Source organism: Schistocerca piceifrons, chromosome X, assembly GCF_021461385.2.
Source record: "Schistocerca piceifrons isolate TAMUIC-IGC-003096 chromosome X, iqSchPice1.1, whole genome shotgun sequence".
NCBI classification, from domain to species: domain Eukaryota; kingdom Metazoa; phylum Arthropoda; class Insecta; order Orthoptera; family Acrididae; genus Schistocerca; species Schistocerca piceifrons.
Genome location: NC_060149.1, coordinates 210,515,036 through 210,530,433, shown reverse-complemented (window position 1 = coordinate 210,530,433; position 15,398 = coordinate 210,515,036). Strand labels below are relative to the sequence as shown.

At 38.9% G+C, this 15,398-nt stretch overlaps 1 protein-coding gene across 1 annotated transcript in view; it reads right to left on the bottom strand.

Annotated features, from left to right (window-relative positions):
- The window catches only part of LOC124723106 (collagen alpha-1(XI) chain-like), a 543,500-nt gene that overhangs the window by 44,465 nt on the left and 483,637 nt on the right, over positions 1 to 15,398 (bottom strand). The window contains exons 24-26 of the mRNA XM_047248286.1: positions 14,434 to 14,649; positions 5,494 to 5,717; positions 4,507 to 4,703 (exon numbers count right to left, since the gene is read on the bottom strand). Of these exons, the coding sequence (XP_047104242.1) occupies positions 4,507 to 4,703; positions 5,494 to 5,717; positions 14,434 to 14,649 (637 nt within the window). The remainder of the gene's footprint in view (positions 1 to 4,506; positions 4,704 to 5,493; positions 5,718 to 14,433; positions 14,650 to 15,398) is intronic.

Here is a 15,398-nt window from a genome sequence, read left to right as displayed (position 1 = left end):
GAAAGTTTGTAATGTATTTCTGGGCCCCTCAAGAGCCTTTGACTGTATATGCCATACTACCAGCTTAGATAAATTACCTAGATATGCTATCAGAGGGAATGCAGCCAGCCTAATAAAATAATTTGTAGAAAACAGAGAACAAAGTGTAGAATTAAGATGCAGGATGAACAATATGGGGTAAACTTTTTATTCTGATTTTGAAGTGCTAAAGTATGTGGTAGCATAAGGATCGATACTCGGCCAACTATTGTTTGTACAGTATATGAATGATATGTCAGCATCAGTAAAAGAAAATACAATAATGTATGCAAATGATAGAACATCCATTGTAACTAGCATTTAATAAATGATTTAGAAATAAGAATTATCATGGACAGAGATAGGGCAGATTAATATTTAAGGAATACAAAATACTTTTAAATTAAAAAAAAAAAAAAGATCTACACGAAAATACTGCCAAAGAGAACAACAAATGAAGAGAGACCAAATATAAAACTTAAGGTTGTGTAGATAATAGAAGTTAACAATAACAATTTCCTAGGATTGACAATAGATTGAGTTATGACTTGGGAAAATCATATTCAAAAGATCTGTTAAATATAAAAAGCAATGTACTTTTAATAAGGAAAATACCCCACACAGTTGATGTAGATACACTATTAACAATGTACTATATAGCAATTCATCCACATCTGTCATGTTGTTGTTGTTGTTGTTCTTATTGTTTTTGTTATCGTGGTCTTCAGTGCGAAGACTGGTTTGATGCAGCTCTTGATGCTACTCTATCCCATGCAAGCTTCTTCATGTCAGAATAACTACTGAAATCTACAACCTTTTAACCTGTTTACTGTATTCATCTCTTGGTCTCCCAAATACTGTATAATAATACAGAATAGGGAAGCAAACATGTATATAAACAGACTGCTAAAGCTGAAAACAAGACAGTTAGATGTATTGGAATATTATCACCAATACAGCCATGCAAAGTCATATTAAAGAATATAAAATTTATAACAGTCCCCTCTATGAATGTGTATGAAAAATTAATGTTTCTCTAAGTAATTTGTGTTCCTACGCTAAATAGATGGTTCAAATGGCTCTGAGCACTATGGGACTTAACATCTATGGTCATCAGTCCCCTAGAACTGAGAACTACTTAAACCTAACTAACCTAAGGACATCACACAACACCCAGCCATCACGAGGCAGAGAAAATCCCTGACCCCGCCGGGAATCAAACCCGGGAACCTGGGCGTGGGAAGCGAGAATGCTACCGCACGACCACGAGATGCGGGCTACGCTAAATAGAGAACTGCACAATTTCATCACAAGAGTCAAAGATGTATATCACATCAACAATACCCAATTAAAACTGGCTGGTAAAGAGCCTGATGAAGCTAGGTGCTTATAATACAACAGATTACCTTGAAGTTTAAAAAAATGTAAAAGTGCAACTGATCCTCAAAACAAAACTAAGAAGGTACTTCAAAACATGTTTGTACTGAGTTAAGAAATATTTTAAGGCTAGTACCAAAGAACTTGGAAGAAACTATGGCAATAAAATAGTATCCTGAGAAATATGCTACATTCACTGTGCCAGTGAGATGCACACGTTCCATTTTTCATATTTAATTGCATTCCAAGCATTGAAATTGAAATTGGGTCACTAATCTAGTAAATTGCATTAATATTAAGGTCTTGTTTTCTATGTTTATTATCTGCACATCATATGTACACTGAAGCACCAAACAAACTGGTATAGGCATGCATATTCAAATAGAGAGATATGTAAACAAGCAGAATATAGTTTTGTTGTCAGCAATGCCTATATAAGGCAAAAAGTGTCTGGTGCAGCCGTCAGATCAGTTACTGCTGCTGCAATGACAGGTTATCAAGATTTAAGTGAGTTTGAATGTGATGTTACAGTCAGCACATGAGCAATGGGACACAGCAAGTGTGAGGTAGTGGTGAAGTGAGAATTTTACCATATGACCACTTGACTAGTGTACCATGAATATCAGAAATCCGGTAAAATGTCAAATCTCCGACACTGCTGTGGATGGAAAAAGATCCTGCAAGAACAGGACCAACAACCACTGAAGAGAATTGTTCAATGAGACAGAAGTGCAGCCCTTCTGCAAAATGCTGCAGATTTCAATGCTGGGCCATCAACAAGTGTTAGTGTGAAAACCGTTCAATGAAACATCATTGATATGGGCTTTCAGAGCCAAAGGCCCACTAATGTACCCTTGATGACAGCATGACACAAGGCTTTACACCTCGCCTGGGCCTGTCAACTCTGACATTGGACTGTTGATGACTGAAAACATGTTGCCTGGCTGGACAAGTCTCATTTCTAATTGTATCAAGTGGATAGACATGTACAGGTATGGAGACAACCTCATGAATCCATGGACCCTGCATGTCAACAGGGGATTGTTCAAGCTGGTGGAGGCTCTGTAATTGTGTGGGGCATGTGCAGATGGAGTGATATGCGAGCCCTGATACATCTAGGTATGACTCTGACAGGTGACAGATACGTAAGCATCCTGTCTGACCACCTGCATCCATTCATGCCTATTGTGCATTCTGACAGACTTGGGCAATCCTAGCAGGACAATGTGACACACCACACATCCAGAATTGCAACAGAGTGGTTCCAGGAACACTCTTCTGAGCTTAAACACATCCGCTAGCTACCAAACTCTGCACACATGAACTTTATTGAGCGTATCTGGGATGCCTTGCAACATGATGTTCAGAAGAGATCTCCACCCCCTCATACTCTTACAGATTTATGGACAGCCTTCAGGATTCATGGTATCTGTTCCCTCCAGCACTACTTCAGACATTAGTTGAGTCCATGAGATGTCATGTTGTGGTACTTCTGCATGCTCATGGGGGCCCTACACGATATTAGGCAGGTGTACCAGTTTCTTTGACTCTTCAGTGTACATCCGTATGTATAAATTAAATGATTTCTGAGGTTTGTTTTATATCCAATTCTATTATACATTATTATTTAAAAACTTGTAAAATATAAGCAAAGTTATTGTGCATTACTGTTATGTTTGCAGAAATCTAAAAATATTTTAAATGCTCAAATTTCAATTTACCCCAGACCTTTAAATATACACTGGCATAGCTAATATTGCTCTGAACAGCAATCAAAGGGTGAATGAAAAAACAAATAAATAAATAAAGTGTAGACTGTGTTACATATTTTTGGGATACTGGTTGCCTTTTCCTCACACTTTCCTTTTTTGTTTCTTAACTGCTCTACCCATTAGCTCTATTTCCACCTGCATCTATACTTTGCAAACAACCATGAACTGCATGGCAAAGCATAAATCCCATAGTGCCAATTATTAGGGCTTCCTCGCATTCCATTCATGTAGGGAGTGTGGGAAGAAAGATTGCTTAAATGCCTCTGTGCATGCAGTAATTAGTCTAATCTTGTATTTGGGACCCCTATGAGAGTGATACACGGGGATTGTAATACATTCCTAGTTTCATAACTTAAAGCTGGTTCTACAAACTTGCTAAGTAGGTTTTCATGGAATAGTTGGTGTCAGTCTTCAGGTGTCTGCCAGTTCAGTTCTTCAGCATCTTTGTGACACTCTCCTGTCCGTCAACAAATCTGTGGCCATTAACGCAGCCATTCTTTCCATCCATTCAATATCTCCTGTAAGTCTAATTTGTTATGAGTGTTGCACACTTGAGCAAAATTCTAGGATGGGACACACAAGTATTTCGTATGCAGTTTCCTTTGTAGACTGGCTTTACCTATAACATAGCCTATGTGATTGTTCCATTTCATATCCCTGAAAACTGTCACACTCGTGTATTTTTATCAGTTGACCAATTCTGACTGTGACTCATTTATATTGTGGTCATAGGATACTACGTTTTTTCATTTTACGAAGTCCACAGTTTTGCATTTCTAATCACTCAAAGCAAGTTGCCAGTCTTTGCACCACTTTGAAATCTTATGAAGGTCTTACTGAATATCTGCATAGATTCTTTCAGATAGTACTTCATTATAAATAACTGCATTGTCTGCAGAAAGCTGAGATTACTATTAATATTGCCTGCAAGGTACTTAATATACAGCATGAACAGCAAGGGTTCCAACACACTTCCTTGGGGTACACCCAAAATTACTTCTACATATGCCAATGACTCTCCATCCACAATAACTTGCTGTGTGTTCCCTGCCAAAAATGTCCCCAGTCTAGTCATAAATTTTGGCTCACACCACATACAGTCATACAATTGGGGTGATTGGCTTCTCTCTGAGCACATTATTAGATTTTTCGGAGCTTTGATTAAGATATATTTTTCGTCTAAGAACTGGGACTAACATAAGAGCCCTTTTATTTGTGGGTACCATTTCTAACAGTCTTCTGCTTTATTATTTTGTTTATCATAGCAAAAAATGTTAACTAGATCCTACTTTTGCAGCATATCTGAAGCGACTGTGAGAATGACATTAATACTACTTACCATCCTTAAACTGAGGATGCCCATAGAAGAGATCCTTGCAAGTTCGTACTGGGTTTTCACGTGTACCAACAGGCTTTCTTATGCGATCCAGGTCTTGTCTCATTGTATATATTGAGCTATACATGTCCAAGAATTTCCCGCCTAGGTCTTCCTTTGGCTCAGCAGTCATTTCTTCCAAAACCATGTCTTCTAAATCCCTAAAAATATTTGAGAGTACCAGTATAGCTACTGATGAATTGACATGAAAAGATATCTTGAGATCATGAATTGAACTGATCAGGTAACAACATGTTATAAAAAGTTGAAATTCCTACCATTTTATGCTCTTTCTAGTGCAATGTATTTATTAATTATCTGTTGATTAATGAAGCAAATGAAAAATATTGACAACATTTTATTGTTTGATTAAGAAGTGTAGTGTGTCAAAGTAGCCTACAAATTATTACAATGTATCATGGCATGAGTGATAAATAGTGTCTCAGGCTATGTAATACATGAAATGCAGTCAATGTATTTACAAGGATAGAGGGAATGAAGGAGGATAAGAGTTTACAACATCACTGACTGTCGGAGAAGAGTGAGATAAGCTAGCAGCTGTGATCTGTTTAAGGAACTAAACCAGCATTCATCTCTATCCATTCTGGGAAACCATAGGTAACATAAACCAGAATTTCTGTATAGGGATTTGAACCCCACACCTTACAGATGTTTCTCCCAAAACTGAACCAATGTCACACCTCACTCAGTTTCTTGTCAATTGTCATCACTCACGTAGCAACAATCTGTGTGTCACAAAAACTGACATAGAGGACCAGCACTTATATGTGAAAACAGGAGTGACTCTTATGCTCTGGATGCTTTAATCAACCACTTCACTTTACCATGACTTCATGTTCATTTTGTTACATTAGTATGTACATAATTAGCATGTGATCTTAATAAAAAAATCCTTTACACTGATACAAGTAAATGATATTGATGACATACTTAAGTGCTCTCTTTTCCCTGCCAGCTTCTCGGTGGAACAGTAGCTCTGGAGGTAAGAGTGGCAGTTCCCCTGGAGGCCCTGGGGGCCCCGGGGGTCCTGCCGGACCTGGCTCTCCCTTCATTCCTGCTACTCCTTCAGATCCTTTTGGACCTGGAGGGCCTTCCATTCCTGGCAGTCCTTGAGGTCCATCACTTCCTTTCTGACCAGCAGGACCCGAGGGACCCTGAAAGAAAGATAATGAAATGGTATTATATGTAAAATAACTAGAAGAAAAACAGGCATATAAAATGCTTGTTAAACTGGTACACATTTGTTATGCTTTTTTGATGCTCTTTATAGAATTAACATGTTTCAACTAGCATCAAAAGGAGTACAGGTTACAGAAAGATTTAAAACAATATGTATCAATACAGACCTGCTTTATGCACAACACAACATACTTTCAACAACAATAGACAGAGCTTGTGCAAGAGCAAAGATCGAGGATTAAACTTGTTAGTTACTTCCTTAGTTAGTTATATTCATTTTCTTCTTATCATAATTGTGAGCTCTGTCTGTGATGTAGAATGAGTCAGTTATCCAACTGCAGTAGGCTACACTCTCTCAGTGAAAAATATGGCTACATGCTGACCATTTACATGATTTTTTTCATTTTTTGATTGGTTAATAAGTACATAAGCATGTTATTTCATTTGAGAGGATAGAGCTTTTCATAATTAACACACAAAAATCAGTTGCTAATAAACAGCAACAAAAATTTTACTGTAATTCTTCTCCTAAAACTGTGAATTACAGACACCATAAAAGTTTTACATTTGCAGCATGCCAAGCAAGAAATACAAACATTCATGAGTTACACACTTTATTGGCTTTGCAAAGATGTATGTCATTTGAGATTCACTTGATAAAAAGTATGTACAATATACAATTTACATTCTATGTAGAAATATGCATCAATATGCTTTGAGATTTTCTTAAACTCAGTTCCTGCCCAACCACAGTCAGTTTGCATTATCCACTCCAGGAATGTGTACAGTTTTCAGTGGTGCATTTATCCTGAATAAACATGCCAGCCATAGAGTTACTTAACAGCTTAACTTAGACCTAAAAACACAATTTTAGCAAATAATGACACATAGGTGTGTCATCTTATGACTACTCCACTGCTGTACATATACAAGGACATGTGCTTGGCTCACTGCAACAATTTGCATCAATAAATGCCTACAGTTCACCTGAAAGTTCAGCAGCTAGATACCTAAGTTCAAGTGAGAATGTACCTTTGAAACATGCTGAAGTATGCTCAACCACTGACCAGTGGCTACTGTCTAGGTTTCCCAGAATTTGTGAGACACAGTTTACAGTGAAACAAATGTGTGAGTGTTACACAACTGTCATATAGACCAGTGGTTCCCAACAGGTCGCCCGTGGACCCCCAGGGGTCCACGAGCTTTGCCAGAGGGGTCCACAAGATGCTATTAGAATAAAAAATATATTTCGTATGATAACAGATTTTTTGTTTTGGCTGCTTCCTGCATGGGCAGAGCTTTAGCGAACACTAACTTCTGTGTCTAGCATCTTCCTAGAGCAAACTCACACTAGCACACTCTAGCGCAAAACTAGAATTAGATAGAGGCAAATAGTTCTGCTGTATGCTGTTAGACTTTGCACGCTGCCTCTCTGCAGCTGATTTTTCAATAATGAATATGTCAATGTTTTTTCTAAGTACCAGAAATAGAAAACGTATAAAAAGATTCTTAATTAGGCTTTTTTAGGTACTTGATACTGTGATATGACAAGGTACCAATCATGCTCGATGAGAGGGTCCTCGAGAAAATTTTGTTGGGAACCTCGGATATAGACCAAGCATCCCACTGCATTTCCTTGGAGAGATGGAGTTACTAATTCTTCCACCTATACATGCGCCTCAGATGGTGTTGAGACAGTATTTGCTTCTGCTGTATGAATCAAGGAATCCATGTAAGCCTTTTGACTGACGAAAACCAAACCTTGCTCATTATGTTCACTTAGTAAATAAATTAAAAAAATTCAACAATTGCATCACTTATCTTCTACAACTACATCTAAAGTTTCATACATACTCTACAAACCACCATACGATGAGTGGCAAGGGGTACCTTGTACAGCTACTGTTCATTTCCTTTCCTGTTTCATTTACAACAACTGTCTCTATGCCTCTGTTTGCACATTAATTTCTCTTATCTTATCATCATGGTCTTTACGCAAAATGTACATTGGGGACAGCAGAATGGTTCTGCAGTTAGCTTCCAATACCAGATATCTAAACTTTCTCAACAGCAGTCTGTGAAAAGATTGTCATCTTCCCTCCAAGGATTATTACTCGAGTTCATGAAGCATCTCCATGTGTTGATCGAACTTACCAGTAAAAAATCCAGCAGTGCACTTCTGAACTGCTTTGATGTCTTCCTTTAATCCAACCTGGTGGGGATCCTAAACACTCAAGCATTACTCAAGAAGGCATTTGCACTAGTGTTCTACACACTGTCTCCTTTACAGAGTCTTCCAATAAACTGAAATCAATCATTTACCTACCCTGCTACTGTCTTTACATGCTTACTCCATTTCAAATTGCATTACACTGTTGTTGCACCTAGATATTTAAATGATGTGGCTGCTCAAGCAGTGCACCACAAATGCTGTATTCCAATATTACAGAATTGTTTTTCTTACTCATCTGCATTAAATTATGATTATCTGCATTTAGAGCTAGCTGCCATTCATCACACCAACTAAAACTTTTGTCACATCATCTTGTATCCTTTTACAGTCTCTCAACGATAATACTTTCCAACATACACAGCATCATCCACAAAGAGCCATACATTGCTGCTCATCCTGTCTGTCAGATCATTTATGTACTGGGAGAATAAGAGCAGACCTATCACACTTCCCTTGGGCACTCCTGATGATACCCTCATCTCAAACACTTGCCATTGGTGTCTTCAAGCCACTCACATGCCTGGGAATGTATTCTGTAAGCTCATACCTTCATTAACAGTCTGTAGCGGTGCACCATGTCAAATGCTTTAAAGAAATATAGAATCTGTGCATCGCCCTTCATCTATAGTTTGCAGGATATCGTGTGAAAAGAAAGGCAAGCTGAATTTTCCATGAGCAATGGTTTCTGAATCCATGGTGATTTGTACACAGAAGCTCTTCCATCTCAAGGAAATTTATATTTTTGAATTGAGAATATGTTTAAGAATTCTGCAGCAAAATATCATTAATGTTGTTGTTGTTGTTGTTGTTGTTGTTGTCTTCAGTCCTGAGACTGGTTTGATGCAGCCCTCCATGCTACTCTATCCTGTGCAAGCTTTTTCATCTCCCAGTACCTACTGCAACCTACATCCGTCTGAATTTGTTTAGTGTACTCATCTCTTGGTCTCCCTCTACGATTTCTATCCTCCACGCTGCCCTCCAATACTAAATTGGTGATCCCTTGATGCCTCAGAATATGCCCTAACAACCGATCCATTCTTCTAGTCAAGTCGTGCCACAAATTTCTCTTCTCTCCAATTCTATTCAGTATCTCCTCATTAGTTATGTGATCTACCCATCTAATCTTCAGCATTCTTCTGTAGCACCACATTTTGAAAGCTTCTGTTCTCTTCTTGTCTAAACTATTTATCATCATGTTTCACTTCCATACATGGCTACACTCCATACAAATACTTTCAGAAATGACTTCCTGACACTTAAATCTATACTCGATGTTAACAAATTTCTCTTCTTCAGAAACGCTATCCTTGCCATTGCCAGTCTACATTTTATATCCTCTCTACTTCAACCATCATCAGTTATTTTGCTACCCAAATAGCAAAACTCATTTACTACTTTAAGTGTCTCATTTCCTAATCTAATTCCCTCAGCATCACCTGATTTAATTTGAGTACTATTTTCTAAGATAAGTCATAGGGTCAGTATTGCCTCAAGTGTTCCAACATTTCTGCGAAATCCAAACTGATCTTCACTGAGGTCGGCTTCTACCAGTTTTTCCATTCGCCTGTAAAGAATTCGCGTTAGTATTTTGCAGCTGTGACTTATTAAACTGATAGTTCGGTAATTTTCACATCTGGCAACACCTGCTTTCTTTGAGATTGGAATTATTATATTCTTCTTGAAGTCTGAGGGTATTTCACCTGTCTCATACATCTTGCTCACCAGATGGTAGAGTTTTGTCATAACTGGCTCTCCCAAGGCCGTCAGTAGTTCCAATGGAATGTTGTCTACTCCCGGGGCCTTGTTTCGACTCAGGTCTTTCACTGCTCTGTCAAACTCTTCACGCAGTATCATATCTCCCATTTCATCTTCATCTTCTTCCTATTCCATTTCCATAATATTGTCCTCAAGTACATCGCCCTTGTATAGACCCTTTATATACTCCTTCCACCTTTGTGCTTTCCCTTCTTTGCTTAGAACTGGGTTTCCATCTGAGCTCTTCATATTCATACAAGTGGTTCTCTTTTCCTGAAAGGTCTCTTTAATTTTCCTGTAGGCAGTATCTATCTTACCACTAGTGAAATAAGCCTCTACATCCTTACATTTGTCCTCTAACCATCCCTGCTTAGCCATTTTGCACTTCCTGTCGATCTCATTTTTGAGACGTTTGTATTCCCTTTTACCTGCTTCATTTACTGTGTTTTTATATTTTCTCCTTTCATAAATTAAATTCAATATTTCTTCTGTTACCCAAGGATTTCTACTAGCCCTCGTCTTTTTACCTACTTGATCCTCTGCTGCCTTCACTACTTCATCCCTCAGAACTACCCATTCTTCTTCTACTGTATTTCTTTCCCAAATTCCTGTCAATTGTTCCCTTATGCTCTCCCTGAAACTCTGTACAACCTCTGGTTTAGTCAGTTTATCCAGGTCCCATCTCCTCAAATTCCCACCTTTTTGCAGTTTCTTCATTTTTAATCTACAGTTCATAACCAATAGATTGTGGTCAGAGTCCACATCTGCCCCTGGAAATGTCTTACAATTTAAAACCTGGTTCCTAAATCTCTGTCTTACCATTATATAATCTATCTTCTAGTATCTCCAGGATTCTTCCATGTATTTAACCTTCTTTTATGATTCTTGAACCAAGTGTTAGCTATGATTAAGTTACGCTCTGTGCAAAATTCTACCAGACGGCTTCCTCTTTCATTTCTCTCCCCCAATCCATATTTACCCTCTATGTTTCCTTCTCTCCCTTTTCCTACTCTCGAATTCCAGTCACCCATGACTATTAAATTTTCGTCTCCCTTCACTACCTGAATAATTTCTTTTATCTCATCATACATTTCATCAATTTCTTCATCATCTGCAGAGCTAATTGGCATATAAACTTGTACTACTGTAGTAGGCATGGGCTTCGTGTCTATCTTGGCCACAATAATGCATTCATTATGTTGTTGGTAGTAGCTTACCTGCACTCCTATTTTTTTATTCATTATTAAACCTACTCCTGCATTACCCCTACTTGATTTTGTATTTATAACCCTGTATTCACCTGACCAAAAGTCTTGTTCCTCCTGCCACCGAACTTCACTAATTCCCACTATATCTAACTGTAACATATCCATTTCCCTTTTTAAATTTTCTAACCTACCTGCCTGATTAAGGGATCTGACATTCCATGCTCCGATCCGTAGAATGGCAGTTTTCATTCTCCTGATAATGACGTCTTCTTGAGTAGTCCCCGCCCGGAGATCCGAATGGGGGACTATTTTACCTCCGGAATATTTTACCCAAGAGGACGTCATCATCATTTAACCATACAGTAAAGCTGCATGCTTTCAGCCGTTTGCAGTACCAGCACAGCAAGGCCGTTTTGGTTAGTGTTGCAAGGCCAGATCAGTCAATCATCCAGACTGTTGCCCATGCAACTACTGAAAAAGCTGTTGCCCCTCTTCAGGAACCACACGTTTGTCTGGCCTCTCAACAGATACCCCTCCGTTGTGGTTGCACCTACGGTACGGCCATCTGTATCGCTGAGGCATGCAAGCCTCCCCACCAATGGCAAGGTCCATCGTTCATGGGGGTAGGATCATTAATGATATTGGTCTGTAATTTTGTGGGTCTTTTCCTTTACACTTATTATGTACAGAAGCAACATACACTTTTTTTCCAGTCACGTGGGGCTTTGTGCTGGGCGAGAGATTTGCGATAAATGCAAGCTAAGTAAGGGGCCAACACCATAGAGTGCTCTCTCTAAAATCAAATTGGGATTTCATCTTGACCTGGCATATTATTCATTTTCAACTTTTTCAGCTACTTTTCAGGTGGGACACTTGTTCTGAAATGTACATGTATTACAAAAATTAAATTTGTAGACAATGTATGGAAAATTGTTCATAATATTCACAGGGGAAAAAGTTGTACCTTGGGACACTTTCAGACTTTTGCCTGTAGAAGTTTAATATAATATTTTCTTACTCCATTTTTTAATGATGACATTCACTTTTTATGTGCTGCAGTTGTTTTCTAAATTTACAAAAATTATTCTAGAAAATTAAGGTTTTTCTAAATGCAAAAACATGCTCCAAAGCACAACATGGTCATTTACCTAGGAACAAATATTCTATTGAAATGTAAAAGCATTGCAAGTGAGAAAATCTTGTCATCTATCTGTTATGTTATTACTCCACTATACACCAATAATCAGTAAGTGAAATCAAATTATGCAGAAGTAATATCAAAAAACAGTTTAAAATTGAAGCTATTGTAAATTAACATTAGTTTCCATTTTTAAGACACATAAATATGTTAATAAATTAATTAAACTCAGTTAACTGGCAAATATGCTAAGCTCCATGGTAAAATACTTTCTGTTTCTAGGTATAAGATGACACAAGACTGGCAAAGTATGGTTTTACTTTCCCCACATTATGCACTGAAGAGCCAAAGAAACTGGTACACCTGCCTAATATGATGTAGGACCCCTGCAAGCTAGCAGAAGTGTCACAACATGACATGGCATGGACTCGACTGTTGTATGTTGTAGTGCTGGAGGGAATTGACACCATGAATCCTGCAGGGCTGTCCATAAATCCGTAAGAGTACGAGGGGGTGGAGATCTCTTCCCAGAGATGTTCAATAACGTTCAGGTCAGGGGAGTTTGGTGGCCAGCAGAAGTGTTTAAACTCAGAAGAGTGTTCCTGGAGCTAGTCTGTAGCAGTTTGAGATATGTGGAGTGTCACATTGTCCTGCTGGAATTGCCCAAGTCCATTGGAATGGACAATGGACATGAATGGATGCAGGTGATGAGACAGGATGCTTACATATGTGTCACCTGTCAGAGTCATATCTAGAAGTCTCAAGGGTCCCATATCACTCCAAACGCACACCTCCATACCATTACAGAGCCCCAACTAGCCTGAACAGTCCCCTGCTGACGTGCAGGGTCCATGGATTCATGAGGCTGTCTCCAAACCTTTACACATCCCTCCACTCACTACAATTAGAAACGAGCCTTGTTCAACCAGGGAACATATTTCCAGTCATCAACAGTCCAATGCCGGTGTTGAGGGGCCCAGGTGAGGCATAAAGCTTTGTGTCGTGCAGTCATCAAGGGTACACAAGGGGGCCTTTGACTCTGAAAGCCCATATTGATGATGTCTCATTGAATGGTTTACACACTGACACTTGTTGATGGCCCAGCATTGAAATCTGCAGCAATATGCGGAAGGGTTGCACTTCTGTCATGTTGAATGATTCCGTTCACTTGCCGTTGGGTTGCACTTCTGTCATGTTGAATGATTCTGTTCACTCGCCGTTGGTCCCGTTCTTGCAGGATCTGTTGCCAGCCACAGCAAGGTCGCAGATTTGATGTTTTACAGGATTCCTGACATTCGCAGTACACTCATGAAATGGTCATATGGGAAAATCCCCACTTCATCTCTACCTCAGATATGCTGTGTCCCATCGCTTGTTCGCTGACTATAACACCACATTCAGACTCACTTATATCTTGACAAGCTGCAGCAGTAACAAATGTGCCAGACACTTGTTGTCTTTATAGGCATTGGCATTTGTGGCACCATATTCTGCCTGTTTACATGTCTCTGTATGTGGATATGCATGCCTATACCAGTTTCTGTGGTGCTTCAGTGTATAACTAGTTTTAAAACATATCAAACAATAGGAAGTCCAGGACGGAATAATGACAATATCATGAAAAGGCTAGATTGCTACTACAGAGTACATGCTGATCTAAAGATAGGTACAATGAAAAAGACTGCACACACACACACACACACACACACACACACACACACAAATTCATGCAAGCACAGCTCACACACACACATGACCAGTTTCTCTGGCTGCTTCGGGCAGAATACAACTGTGTCACATCAAATGGAAGCAGGATCTGTTTTGAGGTTGTATACGGGTGACCTTTCTTCTTTCCAATCACACTATCAATAGACGAAGATTCCACCACTGTCATAATCTACAGCAGTGACCACCTGGTGGAAGGTCTCTACCAATTTTCTGACTCCTCTGCCTACAAACTCTGCCAGTGTGATCTCACCTATCCTTTTCATAACATTTTTGATACTAAAATTAGTCACTAGACTAAAATACTGACCAAAAAACGTCATGTGTTCCTAGGCACACCATCCTTGAGGTACAACACTCTCCCCTATAAATTTTTCTGTTTACCATAGTTAAAATAATGCATACTGTATTCTAATAATGAGTGGCGAATATTTTTAGTAGATTTGTGACTATAAATGTTACTTAAGTTTGGTAAAGAACAGTAAAATGAAGTGGATGTACCAGTCTTACATAAAATCATAATTTAAATTCCATACATGAGAAACAGCATTATTTGGTAAATTACACTAGCTGAACTGCTGAAATATTTATTGACATTGTAATATTTCAACATTATGTTATTAAATACTCACAGGATTTCCTTTGGGTCCCTGAGGTCCTCTTGGTCCCTTGTCTCCTTTTTCACCTTTTTCGCCCTGTGAACCTTTGTGTCCAACCAAACCAATATCACCTCGATGTCCTTTTGGTCCACGTCGACCTCTCTCACCTTTAGGTCCTCTGGCACCTGGTTCACCAACCTTTCCTGGCTGCCCGTCTGCACCAGATTTCCCAGGTGGACCTACATCACCCTGTAATTGGAAATAAAGCTGGTTATGGGCATAAAAACTTTCATGTAACTCTCCTGTCTGAGACATGCATAAGACCATCCATATTCTCTGCAACATTTATCTCTTAGGACAGACAGATGAAACAAACATGGCAGGAGTGTCAAGGTGTATGTAAAAACTGATATATCCAGAGTCTTAAGCACATCAAACCCTACTGAAGAACGGCAGGCTGAATTCATGTTCCTTGAAATAAGTGTGTAGACAGAAGTGCTTAACTGATGTTGTCTACAAGGCACCAGAAACGAGCTCAATGACCTCCTTTCAGTCAGAATTTCATTCACTACAGTGTCAAGACAAATGTGTTGTTGTAATAGGAAACTCGAACATAGACTTGTTGAGAGATACTCCCTCCACAATAAATCTAAGAAGATGGTTTAACTGCAACAACATGAACATTCTTCAATTAGAACCCACACACCATATAGTGCACAGTCACACTCTTATAGACGTGACTGCAACAAAAAAGGTCAACAAAGTAACAGATATAGGTCAAACTTTGGCTCCAGGACTATCAGCACACAATTTAATATTCATGGCCTAATCTGTGCAGCCCCCAATTAATACCATACCAGAAAGCAGTGAAGAACTTATATGTAATTCTGGATGAGCATTTAAACTGGGCAGAGAATACTGTTGCCATATGCTGGAAGACTGCTGTTTGCCTCTATGCCCTCAAAAAGTTTCAGAACATTTTTCCACAGGATGTGAAA